The sequence below is a fragment of the Zootoca vivipara genome, chromosome 16 (genome assembly GCF_965207765.1).
Source record: "Zootoca vivipara chromosome 16, rZooViv2.hap1.1, whole genome shotgun sequence".
NCBI classification, from domain to species: domain Eukaryota; kingdom Metazoa; phylum Chordata; class Lepidosauria; order Squamata; family Lacertidae; genus Zootoca; species Zootoca vivipara.
The window spans coordinates 3,190,304-3,204,639 of record NC_142599.1 but is presented as its reverse complement, the minus strand read 5'-3'; the positions used below and the strand labels follow the sequence as shown (position 1 = coordinate 3,204,639).

General features: G+C 44.0%; 1 protein-coding gene across 23 annotated transcripts in view; it reads right to left on the bottom strand.

Moving 5' to 3' along the window:
* NCOR2 (nuclear receptor corepressor 2) overlaps nt 1–14,336 on the bottom strand; it is a 361,690-nt gene that overhangs the window by 228,372 nt on the left and 118,982 nt on the right. For all 23 annotated transcript variants that reach the window (XM_060269894.2, XM_060269902.2, XM_060269904.2 and 20 more), the window contains exon 4: nt 4,450–4,624. In XM_060269894.2, the coding sequence (XP_060125877.2) occupies nt 4,450–4,624 (175 nt within the window). The remainder of the gene's footprint in view (nt 1–4,449; nt 4,625–14,336) is intronic.

Below are 14,336 nucleotides of genomic sequence, written 5' to 3'. Positions count from 1 at the left end.
CAAAGATACTGTTGTCAAGGGAATGCCCACTTGGTATTTTCACTGCTTCCCCCCCCCCCAAAGGTAAGCATTCAGAATGAAAATAACAATACTGTGTCTGAGAGGAGAAATAAATCACAGACTTAAGTTGGCTCCCTTTAATCCCCTCATTCACATCTATGATATCACACTGTTTCTTTCACCCACAAGCCTTTGCTGTATGTGGCTATCTCTTTTTGTTTGTTTGTTTGCTGTTACAGTTCTTCATTAGTACATACACAGTACAACTGTTGCGTTCAAAAATGAGTAAGAAAAAAAACTTATTTTCATATACTTCCCATCCACTCCTTCTATGGTTTCCTCCCTGTTCCCAACCTATCCACATCTATACAATCCACTTTAAGTTCTTTTTCATCTCTGTTCCTTTCTATTAATCATACCTACTGGTTCCGCATATTCTAGCAGTTTATGATGCCCCTCTTCTTTTGTTGGAATCACGTCTGTTCTCCACTTTTGTGCAAGTAAAATCCATGCGGCCGTGGTTGCATACATCAATAGACTCACTTGTTTTGGAGGGACTTCTGTCGTTATTATACCCAGAAGATAAGCTTCTGGGTTCCTATTAGGAAAGCGCTTTTAAACTCCCCCCCCCCAAGTTTGCTATGGATTAATTCCCAGTAGTCTTTAATGACCCTACAAGACCACCCCACATGGTAGAATGTTCCTACACCCTCTCTAAGTTTCTAACATTTATCACTCTCTGCTTTGAACATTTGCCAATTGTTGGGAGTTAAATATCACCTATGAATCATCTTAAGATAGTTTTCTTATAAAGTGTAACAGGCAGTAAACTTCAAGTTGTTTTTCCAAAATTGTTTCCGTAATAATTGTCAATATTATGTCCCACATCCCTAGCCCAGCTGATCATGGATGACTTAAGAAACTCTTCCTTCGTTTCCCACTCTAATAATAAATCATAATTTTTTTAAAGTATTTACCTTCAATCCTACTACTGTAACTCCTTTTCAAATTGTGATTGTTTGTCTGCAAAAACCTTATTTTTTGTCTGCCTTAAACAGAGCATTAAGTTGATAATAGTTTAGCCAATCCATTACATACTCTTTAATTTCTTCTTTTTTCCATTTTTGGTCCCCCCCCCCTTAAGATCTCTGTATGTACCCCACTCCACAATAGTGGCTATCTCACAAGTTTCTTTCTCTCCCTCTCTCACAGTGATGACTTTTTCCTTCAGATTTTCTTTTTTTAAAAATGATGGAAGATGTGTTGTCACCTCTGCAAACTCCTCCATTTCTTTCCAATCAGGTAGTGATGGGACATATTTGGGAGAAGAAAAGGCTAAGGAATGAACCCAGAATGGAGTCCGTAAGACAGCTGGATGATGCCTCGTATGCCTCCTTCTGGCAACTCCTGCAGCCGAGCTGGTGCCAAACAAACATTTTGCTCTGCTTTCCTCTGGACCATGTCAGTGAGGCCAAGACAGGGATCTTGACATCTAGGCAGCCCAGGACCTCCATCCACACTGCCCAGGTCCCAGAAAAGTTTCTTGGTGCTGCTGGAGCAGCAAGAACTACACGGCTTGACTTCACCCACAGAGGCCTACTGCATTGTCTCAGAAGACAGACAGATGCCAACAGGTGGTGATGGTTAGGGAGCTGGCAGCTGTGGCATTAGCACACACATTTACTGTCTCTGCTCAAAGAGCCGCAACCCCCTTCACTGCCACCAGCACCAGAGCTAGATCACTCATTTCGATATTAGGCCCTTGCCACTTGCTCCCTGGCCAAGTGGGAGGCCTGCCAAAGCCTAACGCAGGATTTGGCCAGTTCCATTAATAACTGCATGACCCAGACCCACTGAGTGTGAGTGTGGAAGGACAGAGCCCATGCTTGCTTAATCCCTGCAACATACAAGAGCTCCAGATTACCATGGGAAAAGGAGAAGCAAGGTGTGTGGGGGGGGGGGGATAGCCATTTCTCAGCTGCCTGATTTTGCAAAAATCCCTCATTAGCAAAGGGCAAGAGCACAGCTCCACACACCGGCCAGACAAAGCAGACATACTGCTCAGTAAGACCATATCCACACTATAGTTTAAAGCAGCAAAATGCCATTTTAAATTGTCATGGCTTTCACCCACCCAAAGTCTCCTGGGAAATGTAGTTTGCTAAGAGTGCTGAGAGCTGTTAGTAGCTCGCTCTTCCCCTTACAGGGCTGCAATTCCCAGAGTTCCTTGGGAAGCAGGACTGGTCATTTGTAGCTCTGTGAAGAGAATGGGGGGTCTCCTAGTGACTCTCATCACCCTTAACAAACCACACTTGTCAGGATTCTTTGGGAGAAGCCATGACTAATGAAAGTGGTATAATAAGGCTCCAAGTGTATAGTGCAGATGGGGCTTAAAGTATCCCCTTACACCTCTGGAATGACTATGAAGAATTCTGTGGGCTCAATTCTGCCAGTAAACAAGTTTTCTATGTCCCTCCCAGCTTCCTATGCTTATTGTCATGTTGTCATTTTCGCCACCCGCAATGGTCTGACTCTGTATAAGGCAGCTTCCTATGCTCCTATGTTCCCCCCAGTCACGTCCACTCCCCAGACTATGCTTATTTCCTCAGGCCACAATCTCTCACTCGCACTGCTCCACAATCCATTCAAATGATTTTGCCTGGCTGGAATCTGTTTTTGAACTGGGATATTGCCCAGGGAGTGATAATGCCCAAGCTTTGCACCAAGCCAGAAGACAAAGCAGCTTAATCTACAGAGCAGGAGTCACCAACTAGGCCTTCTCTAGTTCCCACCAAATACACTTACCCCTGCGGAAATTAGGCTGTTGGCTGTTGCAACCAACAGAACATAATGGTGTGTGTGTGTGTGTGTGTGTGTGTGGTACCCACAACAAGCCCCTCCAGTTTGCAAATTTGCCCATAGGCCCAAAAACGGTTGAAGATGATGCATAAATTATTCCCAGCAAAATCTGTGGTCCAGAATTGATGTTTGCATGTGCTTCTAAATTAGACTTGTTTAAGTTAAGAAAGCCTTAGGAGTGGAGCTGGGATTGAAAAGATTAAGTTCTCATTTCTGGTACTGAGAACTAAGCATGTGATCAGAGGCACCTTCTTTCTTAACTATGCATGCATGCACACCCACACACCCCACTCCTTTGCATCTGGCTCTAGCTGGTATACCTCTAGGTCCTAGTAAAAGACCAAGTAGATCATACAAGGCCAAAAGTCCACTCCACAGGGGCACATAAATATATTACAACTCACTCAGAGAACGATTATAGCCCACCCAGACCGCCAAAGAAAAACAAAATTGGCAATTGAGGTTTGTGCCAAGCATTTGCAGTTCAGAGCATGCTTTTCCAAGGGCAGAACTGCAGCCAAATTCAAGGCCTCAGCAACTGAGCAGCCAACACTCAAGGCTGAAAGGGACACACAACAGCCTATAGTCCACTATGCAGGTGCAAGACTATCACTGCCTGCAGCTAAATCATTTATTCAAATCCACATGCAACACTCTGCCCCTTAAGAAACCCTCCCTACTTCTTTTATAGCCCTGGGAGCTGCTTGCCTTCTGTGCTTCTACACACTCCTTCCTAGCTTCTTCCCCATCATCCTTTCCCTCGGTCACCTCCACCTATTTTTTTCTCTCAACTCAACCCACTTGTATCCCACTTATTCTGAAAAGAGCTCAGGGCAGTGTACATAAGGCTAGCCCATGTTGTTGTTATTGTTGCTAATATTATTTAAATCTGAAGATCCTGAGGCACTTCACTACAGAAAAATACAAAATTAGAATATAAAATACTAATAAAAGCAAAACAGAAACAAAATCTTCACAACAACTCTGTAAGGTGGATTCACACTGAGAGGCAATAGCTGATCAGTGAGTGAACATCTCAGCTGATAGAAGGAAAGGAACCTCTATCCACTGCACCACACCACTGCTTTCCATTCCCCATATTCCTGCTTCCCAACCCACTAGCTACTCTGCTCTCTGTCTTTCTGCCACCCTTTGTCATTAAGTTCACTTACACCAGCAGCCCTCCTGTTCATCCAGCTTCCAATGCCTTGGCTTTCCCTGCAGACAATATTGCAGACAAATCCATTAAGGTTGCAAATCCTTCCGTTTTGTGGGGTCTGCAAGGTGTCTGGTGCATTCTGGGGTGCCTCTCAGGCCCTTATGCTGCAAAGCGTTCAGCCAGTGGGCCCATGTAAGGTGAAGACAATGCCAACATTTTAGTTCCTCTGAAGCAGCCTCTAAGACCAGCAGAGGTGAGAGCTCTAAAAATCCATTTGCTGGCTGCATACTGCAAGCAGCTAGAATATTGAAGACCACACAGAGAGTTTTCAAGCTGCACATTGTATTTCTCCCAGACACCTCCTCCTCCTCCTTTTCCTCATCGCAAAACCAACATGTACTGTACTGCGTGTGCCTGGCTCCTTGGCTTACCTTGGAGAGATCCTCCGTCCCTCCCTGCTGACTGAGCAGAGGTGAATGTCTCAGCAAAGGTTCTTGCAGCAGCTCCAGCCGGGGCCGTTTCGTCTCAATGAACTCAATTTCCGACTGTTTGCTCAGGTCAGAGAGGTAGGAATGTGACTCAGCTCGGGCGTGCAACTCCTGCGACCTGATGGGGAGGCAAAAAGAAAGGATCCATTACAGGGCCACAAGGCAGCCTTAGTCCTGGGGTGCAGAGGAACTCCTGCAGTCCTAGGTCCTGGCCTAGGAGCCTTGGTGGAGGACAGACAGTTTCCTGCAGCTTTTCCACTAGCCAGAAAAGGGAACTGTGAGCAGTTCAGGCTCAGGCATCCTCACACTCACCCAGAATCCTCTCAGTCCTAAGGATCACACGAGTGCACACAGCCGATCCTATGGCACTGCCTGCTATTAATTGATTCATTGATTGAATTTGTATACTGCCCCACTATAAAGACTCCTAAATCTGCTGCTCTTCCACAGTCAGCAAACCCTGCTAAGGAGAAACATGCTCACACACCATACTATAATCTCTCTTGCACCACCCAACAAGGCTGAATATCTGTCATTTTGCCTCTTGGCTTTCTGTTGTTGCCTCAGGTGCTCGACAGTCTTTCTTTCTCTCTTTTTCCCTTTTTGAGAACATTTTATTAAAATTTCCAAAAATAATAACAAAAGCATCATCAACAGATTTTAAAATCATAATTTAATTGACTTCCCTCCCCTCCCCTTCTTGGTTTCATTGTTTGATTCTCATTCACACACGTCCTTAAAAGCTTGACAGTCTTTCAACCTGAGTGCCTGATTCATCACTATGCTGAATCTTTCCCAGCACTCTGTTGTATTCATGGCATCCATCTTCTAAACAGCTCCTTGAGGTAGGCTTCTAGGGTGTCTGACATATATCCCTAGGGCAGAAGGCAACTTGAATCCATGCTCCCAAGTCTGCACAGCATACCATTTCCCTCAGTTTGAAGTCTCAGCCTCCCTTGGCCATTGCAGAGCTTTTGCAGGGAAAGAAGTCCCACCTAGAATCCCTTTTGTAATCACCATCTGAGTCAGAGGTGTCACCCCCTGCCAGGCCCTGCTCTTGCAGAATTGTGGGCCATGGAAAAAACTCACTGTGGTCGGGAAGCTTTCACTGGTGCCGGAAAATATCAGCTGATCCTCTCTCACCCAGTGGGTGCAAGGGAGTCTCATAACCAATGTCCTAGTCTCCCTGGAGCTTCCCTCCTTTAGTCAGTGGGGATGCACAAGCTGAACCCCACCCCCCAAACACCCTCAAGTATCCAGTTGCCCTCAAGAGTCATTGTAGGGTGGAAACTGGGAACCTGTGATCCTCCAGATATTGCTGGGTGATTGTAAACCACTTGAGGATGCCTTGTGGCTTGTGGGAAACAACTGAGAAATACTAGCCATACTTAGCTGTTGCCCGTGTTATGTTGCTGGGGCTGCTGGGAGTCCAACAGCACCAGGACGCATGGTGCTTATAACACCAAGGTTGCAGGTTCGATCCCCATATGGGACAGCAGCATATTCATTCCTGCATTGCAGGGTATTGGACTAGAACTAGATGATCCTCAGGGTCCCTTCCAACTCTACAATTCTTTGATTCTATGACTAAAAGGTGACCACAGGAGATGAAGAGGAGAAAACCCTTCACAAACCTATTTGGCTGCATCTTAAACCTGGTAAACCTATTTCTGGCATCACATCTGGCATTAGCATTCCAATTGCTACCACCTCGTCTCCCCGACCCCCAACCCACCACCATCTTCCCAACCCCTCAATCAAGAGGATTAATTGCTTTCAATAAGAATCGCAATTAAGCTTTCCCCTCTCAACACACTCCGCACGTCTCCTTCAGAGGGCTGCGAGCAAACGTAGGCTTATTAACGTGCACAGAATGTATCGTTATTGACAAAAGGACCTTACTTCTCATTACCATGGGACAAACGCTTCAAAACCTTAATTGCCAGGAAGGCAAAAAGAAAAAAGATAAAGAAAACAGAATTAAAAGTGGGTGAGGAACCCTTAACAACGACCAGCTCCAAGGAAGAATGACTCATAAACCTACCCAAACCTCCTTTGAAAACAAACTGCCTTTACTACTGCCTTTACTACTATGGATGAAGGCAAAAATGACAGGGCAAATTTACATGTACAGCCATTTGTTACAGCTTCCATTTCTTTCCTCAAAACAGAATTCTAATGATTAATCTTCCCCGCTCCCCTCAGAAAAGCACTACACATAATGAACTCTCTATCCATATATTGAATTTTTCTGAAGTGACTATGCAGATATAACTGCACCCACCTACCCACCCTGGGTATTCAGGTAGAGTGAAAAATGGTGGAATGAGTGGGGCAAAGAAGGCATGAACTGGAATAACCCCAACATTCTGCTTTAGGGCAGAATTTCGGGGCCCGACTCAGGTGAATGATCAGGATGTGCCCCCTCCAAACAAATCAGGGGTGGCTTATGTCACTTCCTTCAAAAGGTGGTAATGCACCTAAATAAGACCTCCCCACAGGCCCCCTCTATCTGGTCCTTGGGACTCTCCCCAGGCGACACCTCTTCCTCAGATACACACCCTCCCTGTGTGCTTTTGTGCTCCTGAGCTGTGATAATGCCTCTTGCTTAGAATTGCAGAGTAGAGTTGGGAGGGACCACGAGGGCCATCTATTCCAACCTCCTGCAATGTAGGAATAGTTTGCCCAAGGTGGGGCTCGAACCCACAACCCTGAGATTAAAAGTATCATGCTCTACTGACTGAGCTGTTTCAAGCTCACCTCAGTGGAGAGCAGAGAGGGGTATGAGTACAAATATATAATTTACATATGTTGCCCCTGGCCCCATCTACTGCTGGAAGGTTGTACTTCCGGCTGTCTGGCCCTTCAGTCCAGAGTCCAAGACTGTTGTGCCGCACCACTGAACAAGGCTAAGCTAGGGCTGAGGGTGGTTAAGCCTGAATCTAGCTAGGCCAGGTGGGTTTCCCAACTCAGGGTGTGGGGGAGGGGCGGTGTGGGATCCTCCAACTGAGGTCAGTTCCCGGAGTTAGAAGATGGAGCCCGAAAGATTCCTGAATTTCAGGGGGTTGGACTAGATCAGGCATCCCCAAACTTCGGCCCTCCAGATGTTTTGGACTACAATTCCCATCATCCCCGACCACTGGTCCTGTTAGCTAGGGGTTATGGGAGTTATAGGCCAAAACATCTGGAGGGCCGCAGTTTGGGGATGCCTGGACTAGATGATCCTCAAGGTCTCTTCCAACTCTAAAATTCTATGGTTCTATGAAATGCTGAAAGCAGAGCATACTGTCCTGTCGGCAGCAAAAAAATTCAGTGCCTGGGGAGGTCATGGTGGTGGTGAGTGTGTCAGGGGACCACCAGGGAGCACAGAGGGATGGTGCAAGGGCTCCAAGATGCTGCTGACTCAGAGCATCGCCCCAAAGGTGATGCTGAGGCTCTCACAGCGGAGGAGAGCTCAGGGGATGCTGATGGCTCACAGGAGCAGTGGGGAAGGGTGGAAGTGATGGACCTGAGCGCTGGGGAGGGAGAAGTGTCAGAGACCAGAGAACCTGCTCAACACTTGAGCACTTCAGGGGGGAAGGCAACGTTCCCGCCCCTTCACCCCAGGAATGCAGGGGGGACAAACGTCGGGAGCAAAAGCGGAAGCTGAGAGCTCCCAAGTTCCTTTGCTGGCGCCAATCTAGACGTGCGCCACTTCCAGATTCTGACTCGGACTAGACGGTCATGTTTCTTTATTGCTCTGTCTTGTGTGTATATGTGTGTGTAAAAAAGGGCATGAGGGTGTGTTTCCACTTTTCACCGAAACCACTTGACCGATAGCGTTCAAATTTGCACACAACATCCCATGCTATTATGAGAGAAGGATATACCATTTGCAGAACACACAACTCACCCAAAAGTGCATGCTGGGGAAAAGAAGCCAAAAGAGGTTGCAAAACAGCACCCTCTATTGGCGGCTACACTGGTACTACAGCTAGAAAACCTTCCCTCTCCACAGCACCTCAGCTCGCCTTTACAGACTAGGCCGAATGGAGGTGGGGACTCGCCTGGGTGGGTGTTGGGGGGAGGAGGGGACGGAATAGATCATGGGTCGGGACGGGGTGGGGGGAATCACAGGGATGAACTGTAGGTGGGGGGGGAGGAGGCAGGATAGGTCATGGGTCAGGACAAGGTGGCGAAATCGCAGGGATGAGCCGGGGGGGGGGGAGGAGAAGGGATACATCATGGATCGGGACAGGGTGGGGGGAAACACAGGGATGAGCCACAGCAACGCGTGGCCAGGCCAGCTAGTATTTATATAATAAAACTCTGTAAAAACCAATTACGGAGTTTGGAGCACATTACACGTGAGAAAGCAACACAGCGCCATTACAGAGTGTGTGCCAAACTGGTTGCACAGTGTTGAGTGAGGAGGGAGAGTGATCTACACTATTCACCTAAGACAGTGGTTCTCAAACTTTGTTCTCTGGGCCACACCAAATATTTCATTGAAAATAAAAACATTGGAAAACACAACTAGGATTGTCCTCAGTATCACTTGATGCTCTGGCTCTCATTTTGAAAATATATCTATCCATATTCTACAAATTGAAAAAAATAATATTTTGATATTATACTACACTGAAATGTTTATATGTTTCTTGATTGCCCTTGAATCTTCCCATCATGCTTGCCATCCTCTCCTGCCATTCCACTGTGTGCACTACCACTGACCTAAGACATATCCCTCCACTAAAAAGTGCAAAGGGTGAGTCTTGTCCTTGGTTTTATGGCAATTTGCCTGTTTTCAAATCTGCTGGCTAGGTAAAAGAGAAAGTATTTCTATCAGATCTGGCCAAACAAGAGATTGAGAGGAATGAAGAACAGGGCCTTCTCAGTGGTGGCCACATAACTGCGAATATGAATTTTGAATGAGCCCAGGCAAGCCCCATCCCCCAAATATTTAAAGAAGCCTCAAAGACCTATCATTTACCCTTTGGGGGCAAACTTAGGAGTTGGGCTGTAGGTGCTATCCTGATTATTAATGTTATGCTAGGTTACTGTTATTGTATTGTTAGTACCAGATGTGAATATTGCTTGAATGAACTCAATGTTTTGCTGTTATGTTGTATTGTGCACTGGTGGATATAAAGTTCATAAACTGCATTGGGAGGCATGGTTTTGCTTCTTTGTGTTTTTAGCATGAAAAGCAGTCTTTATAAAGTAAAACAAATGTTGCTTGCCCATTACAGGGGTTCCATACCCTTTTGGGCCTGCAGTGGGTTGTGAGGCCTATGGAAAAATAATCCTGGGTAGCTGCATGACTCCAGCCTGCAACCTGAACATTCCATGTTCAAGCTCCAAAGTCTCTGAGCACACGTGCTTCAAATCTCCTTTGGTGGCCTTCGGCAAGCCTCCCTCCTTCTACCAGAGGCCCTCCATCTGCCATATGGGGGTAATAATACTGAAAACATGCAGATAATGATACTTGCAGAAGGGGCGCCAGCTGAGATAAATATATGTGAAGTGTTTCCTGCTGGTTTTATATTGTTTCTACAGCACAGTGAACTATAAGAAAACTCCACCTGAAGCAAAATGAGCAGGCAGAGGAAGGCTGGAGGACTGCAGGTGTGGCTCAAAGTGTACAACGGTTGTTTTTGAACGCCAACCCATCATCAGTCCTGCTGGCCAGCATATCCCAATGCATCAGGGGTGGTAGGAGCTACAGTCCATCAAGTCTAGAGGGCCACAGGTTCTCCATCTAAAATGGAAACATGCCAAAGCCCACATTCGCATTCTGAGCTGGAGGACCAGCATCAAGTTGTTTTGACTCCCTGGGCACTCCCTTTCTTAAAAGGGGGCACTACCCTTTTGTGGCATCAGGCTTACACGTGAACACTGAAGATCATTCTGCTGTGAGCTACTCCAACTTTTAAGGAAAAATATATGCAATTCTAGTCCTTTTGCTACATTAATACATTTACTTACAGTGGTACCTCTACTTACGAATTTAATGCGTTCCGAACGCACATTCGTAAGTCGAAAAAATTTGTAAGTCGAATCCTATAGGAATGCATTGGGAGAAAAAATTCGTAAGTAGAAGCAACCCTATCTAAAAATTCATAAGTAGAAAAAATCCTATCTAAACCGCATCCAAGATGGCGGACGGAGCTCCATTCGTAAGTAGAAACATTCGTAAGTAGAGTTATTCGTAAGCAGAGGTACCACTGTATATGCTGTCTTACCCACCCTCCACTGTGAGGTCCCAGAGGCGGTTGCTGCGATGCAATCGGGTTTCTAATTGTAAAACCATTTGTATACAATTGTAAAAATACAATGCAAAACCATTTCAAACAAAAGCAGCAAGGTACAAATTAAGCAAAATCAGAAATACCTTAACTGTCAAAGGCTGGGGTAAAGAGCTGCACCTTCAGAATACGGCAAAAACTATGCACCAAAGGTGCTTGATGCCCCTCTCTGGGGAAGGAGCTCCACAACTTGGAGGTTGCCACAGAGAAAGCCCTGTCCCAGATGGCCATTCCTGACACTTCTGAAGGTGGCAGGATTACCAAGAAGAATCCCTCCACTGATCTTAGCACTCAAGAGGGTCTCTGTGGGGATGGAAGCAGCTTTTTAGACATTTGGGACCTAGACAGCAACGTGAGCACCTTGGATTGGGCCTGCAAATCTTGATGTTTCGAGGGCACACTTTAAATATTCCTGGGCAACACTACACCGTTTCTGAATGGTTCAGGAACAGCCCAGGATGTTAGAAATATGCCTTAGGGCGGTGATCAGACAAAGACAAGAAACAGAACTGCCAGAACATTCCTCTGCAAGTATTTGTGGTACAACGTGTACGAAAAGGAGATCTTGAAATAACATTTGTCCTAGCTGGCGGGGCCCATGGCACACACACTGCAGGGGAAACCTTCCAGAAAATGGCCCACAAACAATAGATAAGGTGTGCTAAGGCATACCGTGTTTCTCCGAAAATAAGCCATACCCCGAAAATAAGCCATAGTGATAGGCAGTTTAACCTTGTATATATGACATCCCCTGAAAATAAGCCACCGTTGTTGTTTTTTAAGGAAAAATAAATATAAGACGGTGTCTTATTTTTGGAGAAACACAGTAGCTTAGTGGTAAAGCACTGTCTGAGTGTTGCAAGGTTAAATGCCTCAGAACTCCAGATAAAAGCGCCTCAGGGACAACTTGCATGGCTCCATAAGAAAAATATGGCACAGATCTTCAAGGACTACCAATTTAACTGCAGGCGGGAGACTGTGTCCTTGAATACTACGACCAGATTTGGAAGGCATTGGTGCTTGGTGCTGGCAGTCTGGCCTGTGGTTAACAGCTAAATAAGAAAATCCTTTCAGAGCAGGATTGGAGCAAAAGTGGAAGCAGGCAACACCCGCCCACCCACCCCTAAAAACAACAACAGTGATGTGTTTGCAGGATGTGATCCTTAGAAACTAGAGTCATAGAAAGTTGCCTTACTGTGGCAAAAAAGGCTAGTATTGATGCACAGTAAAGATAAATCTATGGTCTCCTTTAGTCAATGGACTGAACATATGACAGCACTCGCAATGTATGAATGACTTGCTTACAGATGTAGCCTTTCTACGGAAAAATATAACAATATTTGGAAAGCATTTATAAAAAATATAATAGGATATAAATAACCATACAGTGGTACCTTGGTTTACAGCCATAGTCCGTTCTGGAGGTCCACTTGTAAACCAAAGCAGGTTGTAACCCAAGGCGCGCTTTCGCCAATGGGGCCTCCTTGTAATCCCAAAAAAGGCTGCAAACCAGGACACGCATTTCTTTTTTTTCTTTTTTTTAATGTTTAATCTTTATTAAGTTTAAAATCAATATAAAACAAAACAATTCTCTAAAATAAAAGCAAAATCAATACATACATAGATAATCATACAAATTCAAACAAAGCTTACTCCATCTTCTCAAATATATCGTCAACTTGTCTTATATATCTTCCATTCTGTCTTCACATCTTCTTTTGTAATTCGACTTCCCCTTCTCTTCTATCCTGACTATAAAATTGTTTATCCTCCTACTGCTTACATTAACTTTCCTCCTTGGAATACTACAAAATATTGGTTTCAAACCCAAGTTCTTTTAAGTATACTCCAAATTTTCCCCAATTATCAATAAATTTTTTATTGGAACCGCCCCTAATTGAATTCGTCAATCTCGCTAAATCAATATAACCGATTAATTTCTCTTGCCAATCTCTAATAGTGGGTACTTCCTTACTTTTCCATAATTTTGCAATTAAAATTCTCGCCGCCGCTACTGAGTATAAAAATATCTTTTCATCTTTTTTTGCCACTTCCTCTTCAACCATTCCTAATAGGAAAGATTCTGGAGTCTTCTTTATGTTGTATTTAAATATTTTCTTTAACTCTTCTAACACTCCATTCCAGAAAGGTTTAATTTTTGGGCACTGCCACCAGATATGTAGGAACGTACCTACTTCTCTTTCGCACCTCCAGCAATGATTATCTTTAACTTTATACATTTTATAAATTTTGACCGGCGTCAGATACCACTTATAGAACATTTTTATTAAATTTTCTCTAATTGTTTCTGACGCCGTGAATTTCCATGTTACACTCCAGAGTTTTTCCCACTTATCCATTTCTATTGCTTTCCCTAGATCCATTGCCCACTTCGTCATTGTCTCCTTCACGACTTCATCCTTCACTTCCCATTCTAGAATGGTGTTATACACTTTGGATATAATTTTCCGTTCACTATGTAATAGACTTTTTTCAAGTAGGGATGGTTCGGACATAAACCCTCCTTTTTTCATATCTTCTTGAAACCTACTATTTAATTGATAATATTGGAGCCACCCTGCCAATTGCTGCTTAACATCTTCATATTTTTTAATTTTAAATACCCCTTCTTTTTCCTCTATTAAGTCCTTATACTTTATCCATTTTCCATCATTATTTACTTTTTTCACTGTTATTATTTCGATAGGTGACAACCATTTTGGTGTCTTCGGTTCCATCAGAGGTTTATGTCTTTCCCATACCTTCAATAGAGATTTTTTAATAACATGCGTGTTAAACCCTTTATGTATTTTTACCTTTTCATCCTGCAAGTAGGCATGCCAACCCCATCTATTTTGAAATCCCTCTAGATCTAGTAGCTCGTGATTTTCCAAGGTAATCCATTCCTTTATCCAAAGAAGGCTTGCGGCATCATGATAGATTTTTAGGTTAGGGAGCCCCAGTCCTCCTCTCTCTTTTATGTCGGTTAATAATTTAAATTTTACTCTGGCTGGTTTATTGTTCCATATAAATTTGAATAGATCTTTATTCCATTGTTTAAAAATTCCACTTCCTGTTCCTAAGATTGGGAGCATTTGAAATATGAACAGCATTCTCGGTAGAACATTCATTTTAATGGTCGCTATTTTGCCCAGAAGTGATAAATTTAATCTTTTCCATATTTCTAAATCTTTTTTAACCTCATTCCAAATTTTGACGTAATTATCCTTTACCAAATTATTAGTATTATTAGAAACCCAAATTCCTAAATATTTAGCCTTTTTAACCACCTTCAATCCTACTCTCTCTTGTAACCTTTCAATCTCCTCTTTCCTTAAATTTTTGACCAACATATTCGTTTTATCTTTATTTATGCTAAACCCCGCTAACTCCCCAAATTCTCTAATTTTCTCTAATGCTTGGGGTACACTTTCCTCTGGGTCCTCCAATGTAAGAATGATATCATCAGCGAACGCTTTTTAATTTATGGGTGTCTCTTCCCCTTGTTATTCCTTTAATCCTCTCATCCTCTCTTATGTTTTT